The sequence below is a fragment of the Poecilia reticulata genome, linkage group LG3 (assembly GCF_000633615.1).
Source record: "Poecilia reticulata strain Guanapo linkage group LG3, Guppy_female_1.0+MT, whole genome shotgun sequence".
Classification (NCBI taxonomy): domain Eukaryota; kingdom Metazoa; phylum Chordata; class Actinopteri; order Cyprinodontiformes; family Poeciliidae; genus Poecilia; species Poecilia reticulata.
Genome location: NC_024333.1, coordinates 16,431,632 through 16,436,571, shown reverse-complemented (window position 1 = coordinate 16,436,571; position 4,940 = coordinate 16,431,632). Strand labels below are relative to the sequence as shown.

Here is a 4,940-nt window from a genome sequence, read left to right as displayed (position 1 = left end):
ATATATACACTTTACCCTGCATGGAAAAGTTATGCTTTATCAAACTGTTAACGTTTTAATTAAGTCAGGCTTCTATTTTCATACATCGTCAAATTGTTAGAGATTTTAACTTCAGTCTGTATGTCTCAAATTCCAGTCATTTCAGACAGTTCTTCCTTACCGAGAAAACTCAGGTTGAATCAGTCTTCTTCATATGACTCCCATGAAAAGTAATCTAAATCCATTTGCAATGTGTTTTGGAGTTAATTAATTAAATGTTATTGTGATTAAAACAAAAACTACCTAGGAAAGTCTGAAATTGCCCCAGTTTTCTTTTTGTAACATCTACAGCTCTAATTTTTTAGAAAACAGTAAAGTTGTGGTTCTTGATAGTTTAAAAAAAAAGATTAAAACATAAGTACGTATAAGAGCATCTGTCCATATTCAAGACAAATTTATACATCAAATTTATTTCTAGATTTGATCAATCTCAGGGTTACACAAAACTTAGGCTAAACACTTAAGGTGGTATTTGTAAGTTTTCCGTTCTGTGCATTTAATTTTGTCTTAACGGAAACTGGGATGCAAATGTTCCAGTTTCTCCTGGGGAAAAGATTAGGTTGAGTATGAATGAAACATGCAGTGATGCGCCATTGGAGGAAAAAAAATGAGCCGTGTTGAATTGTAACTCTTATACGGATGAGTTTCCATGTAAAATTATAAGATTTGAAAGCCTTTGTAGAATGGTGAGCTGTTGAGCTCATGAGGAATTTGTGTACTTGCTTACAGGCCAGTGACGAACTGGACCCAGGACACGCTAAGTGTAGTGGGACGGTTTCTCTTCTTCCTGCCTTCTAACGTTTTGCAGGACTTGCCATTGGTGAGTTCACTGCAACAGATTCTGTAACAGATTCTTTCCCGTAACATATCTATTGTGGGTTTTGCTTGACTGGAACATGATCTGAGGGCAGGTCAGGCATACAAAGGCTGAAAAGAAACCCTTCAGGTGTCGGTTCTCTAGCGTGTTTCGGGATCAGGTGGTGAAGTTCCTGTTTTCCTGTGAGCTACACACAAGATTGTGTTTTTGCTTTTGTTCCCACAGTCACTGATGACAGTGGGGCGCGTAGAGAAGCTGTTCATGAGCCAGCGTCAGTGGGAAGACGGTGACGTGGGGATCCTCTGCTCCAACACGATCGAAAGAAAGGATGTCTTTAGCAAACAGCAGTTTGTCCTGCAGTTTTTCCTGGGCTTCCTTAAAATGAATTCTTTGTCATGTGAGCATCACTTTGGTTCATATAAAGTTACTCTGTGGTACACTTGATGTAAAAAGTGTTAAAATGTGATGTGAAACCATGATAAATGATTTTTTTCCCACTTTAATACAATGTGTATCCTGTACAACTCTGTTAGTGTATAAATCAGAAAAGTATAAAGTTACAGTGACTTTGTTGCATAGATATTCACATCCTTAAATTAACTTTGTAAAAACACCCTTTGATTCGATTTCACCATCCAGTCTTTTCGAGTTTACATTTAACCCAAATTGTAGTGAATCTGTTTTTTTTTTTCCTTAGCATCATTTAGACAACGCCATCTTTGCAGAGAGCTTACAAAAGTTCAAAAGGGTCTCATTATATAAAGATATTAGGCTGACAAAAATATGTAAGGAGCTGCAGGAATTTCTGGTTAGAATTGATTTTATTCTAAATCAATGTATTCTCCATGTGAATGGACGGAAGAGTGGACCTTTAAGACAGAAGCTTTTTCTTCCAAAGAAAACTTGACAACTCATCTTTGTCTAAAAGTTTATGTAAACTACAGAACCAAAGTACAAAGACAGACAACTGAAATTCAATACTGTGCTAAATGCTTAACTTGTTGGGTTAATTTCTCATTGAGGTTTTTATGAACAATAAGAAACCAGTGGATGAACTTAAACGTTGTAGCCCCAGACCACTCTTTTTTTTTTTGTCTCTGTGTTTCTTGTCTCTAAGTGCCTCCAGTTGTTCCTACCTGTGAGATCTTGCGCACCACGGCCCCCTCTGCTTGGACCTCCAGCAGCTTCAGCAGCATGTCTTCATCGGCCTTCTCCAACTGTCTGGAGCTGATAGGCCAGGACCAGTTTTTCGCGTCCTACCAGCGTACCGAGATTCTCAAAAGAGTCAAAAAGGTTAGACCCACCAGGGGGACATACGTCAGTACCTCACAGGCGAGACAGCACTGATGAGTTTTAACATTTGATGTCAATTCCGCCTTCTTCTGGGTCACTCTGCACTATGTGAAGATGTACGGACCCGCCTCCTCCTTCTCCCAGTCTGTGATCGCTCAGCTGGGTGGGATAGCAGTAGAGCTGTCACCAGAGGAGCTGAGTACTCTTCGACTGACAGAGCGACGGGGTATCAGCGCTTTGGGAGCTCTCAACACCTGGAACAAAAGACAGGTAGCCTATTTCTGCACTGTAATGTTTTACAAAATGTATATTTTTTTGTTGTTTTAAAATATTTTGAAGACAAAATTTAGAGGTAGTAATCTTAACAGGACAAAAGTCATCTTTTTTTTTTTTTTTAATATAGCAGCACCATATCATGCTTCTTCACACCAGTTTACATCCTGTTGCTTGACAAGGATTAACCTAACATTATGTTTTGCTCATCTTTCTAGCTGACTGCACTGTTTACCGCCGTGTTAAACTCTACCAAGCTGACACCAAGCAAGCTTGACTCCAGTATGCTGGTGGCCCTGGGCCACATTGTGTGTGGAGCTCAAATCGCAGAGATCAACGCTTTCAACAATGTGGAGTTCAGGTGAGGGCAGGTACCACAAAGAAGGAGCTGTCTTTTTCTCAGCTCAGCGTGGCTCTTGTGTTTACAGTCTTCTTGTGTTGTGTCTCCCCCTGCTGGCTGCAGTAAGGCGGTTCTCTGGCTCGGGAAGCTCAACCTGTCCTGCTCAGAGGAGCAGATGGGGGCTTTGGTTGGGCTGCTCACCCACAGTCTTGCTTTTGGACTCATGAGTTCATGGGGCACAGATGTGTTTATTGAGATTGGAGCTCTAGCAGGTACTGGATCTTTGACTTGAATGTTCAACTTTGACTGATACCTTCAATTTTTCAATAACTCAACCCAAATTATTTGTCATTTATTAGTAAAACAAATTAATTAAAATAAAGTGGGACATTTTCACCCCCCAGGGATTATTCCAACAAATTAGGGTAAAACAAATTACCAATTGGAAAACAAGTTTCATGAAAACTACAAATTATATAAAACATAAAATATGTGCACCTAAAGCTGTAGTATGTACCTTTTTTTTTATCTGATATTTTATATATTTGGTATAATTGTCCCTATGTTGTGACAGGGTGGCATGAGACAGATAATCTGTAAAAAAACAAAAAAAACAAAAAAAAAAACAATCAAGCACATCTATACTGCAGAAATGCACCACTCTTGGTCAAAAAAATAAAAAAGGGTTTGTATTCTTCACTTCCATTGTAACTTTGTTTTAATAACACAGTTTCAACAACCAGCAGAAAAATGTAAACAGTATGCAATTAAAATAACAGTAAAATAAAAACACATACATACAAGCCCTATATAATAAAACTGTGTAAGATCAACTAAAAACAAATAATATAAAAATGCCAACATAGTGAGTATGCTTTTGTCTTTGGAACTGTTCACAGCTGGCCTTCCTGACATTGTCATGTCATCTCTGGTGAAAGAGCAAATCGAAGGAATCTCACCCATGGCTATGTCCATGATACCACCTAAGAAGTTTTCTGTAAGTTTAGATGTTTAATGTTTATCAAAAGCTTCCCGCAGAGTGAGTTTTGCTGCAGTTCTTCCATTAACTTCTCATTTTGTTTTCTGCTGCCGCCATGTTCAACTGCTATCTCATGTGTTTGGCCGTTTCTCCAAGGTGGTATTTCACCAGGACCAGATCAACATGTTCACCTATGAGCAGGCTTATGCATTGACTCCACAGCAGCGCGCGTCTCTGACTGATGTCCAGAAGAGAGCGATAGACATGGTGCTGACTTGCTGGAAAAGAAACATAGGTAAAACACAAAGTCAAAGCCTATGAAATTGTTGTAATACTGATTCCATAGGAATATGTTTAGGGCTGAGATAGCATCCAGCTTTTTGCTGACTTTATGTCACATTTTGCATTGCTTTATATTTGTATTGGTTTCATTGTGCTCCGGCAGATTTGTCAGCAGGGCTGGCACAGAGCCACAGCCCTCTGTGCATCATACTGGGACTGCTGATGGTGCTGGCCATTCGGTTCTGACCCGACACATGAACCCGCTCACTCTACTGGACCAGAAGCTCCATCACGACACCAAAAACACGTCTCATTTACAACTCTGGACTTTGAAACATGACGGTTAATGAAATCACAATGTGTTTTCAGCAGCAATCAATCAGTTTAAAAGCTTTATAGATTAACTCATGGCAGAAAAAAATATGTAGACAGTATTTATTTTTTTATAAGCGTAATTGAATCCATGTTGCCCTAATTTATTACTCTTTATGGGCAATGTCTTAAAGCAACTTCTGTTTCAAACCTACAGATTTATTTATATATATACTTTTCAAATATATACTTTTCAAATGATATATGTTCTAAGAGTGGTAAACCCATTCTAATCTTGCAGTGCGTTTTGCATTGTTGTGGACACTTTACATTATGAATATTAAAGACTAAATTCATCCTGAACTATGTGTATTTATTTATTCTCTACATAATTTCACACTTTTTTCTTTCATTCTCAAGCTACATTCCTGATATTCATTCCTTTATTTATCTGTATAATCCTCCTAAATATTTTATTAGATATCCATCTAATATCTAATACATCTAATACATCCATCCATCCATCCATCCATCCATCCATCCATCCATCCATCCATCCATCCATCCATCCATCCATCCATCCATCCATCCATCCATCCATCCAT

General features: G+C 38.5%; 1 protein-coding gene across 1 annotated transcript in view; it reads left to right on the top strand.

Annotated features, from left to right (window-relative positions):
* The window catches only part of strc1 (stereocilin 1), an 18,543-nt gene extending 13,868 nt beyond the window's left edge, over nt 1-4,675 (top strand). Inside the window, exons 21-29 of the mRNA XM_008405181.2 lie at nt 769-859; nt 1,082-1,253; nt 1,974-2,149; nt 2,264-2,419; nt 2,641-2,783; nt 2,886-3,034; nt 3,662-3,759; nt 3,898-4,036; nt 4,187-4,675. Of these exons, the coding sequence (XP_008403403.2) occupies nt 769-859; nt 1,082-1,253; nt 1,974-2,149; nt 2,264-2,419; nt 2,641-2,783; nt 2,886-3,034; nt 3,662-3,759; nt 3,898-4,036; nt 4,187-4,269 (1,207 nt within the window). The 3' untranslated portion in view covers nt 4,270-4,675. The remainder of the gene's footprint in view (nt 1-768; nt 860-1,081; nt 1,254-1,973; nt 2,150-2,263; nt 2,420-2,640; nt 2,784-2,885; nt 3,035-3,661; nt 3,760-3,897; nt 4,037-4,186) is intronic.
* The last annotated feature ends 265 nt before the right edge of the window (nt 4,676-4,940 follow it).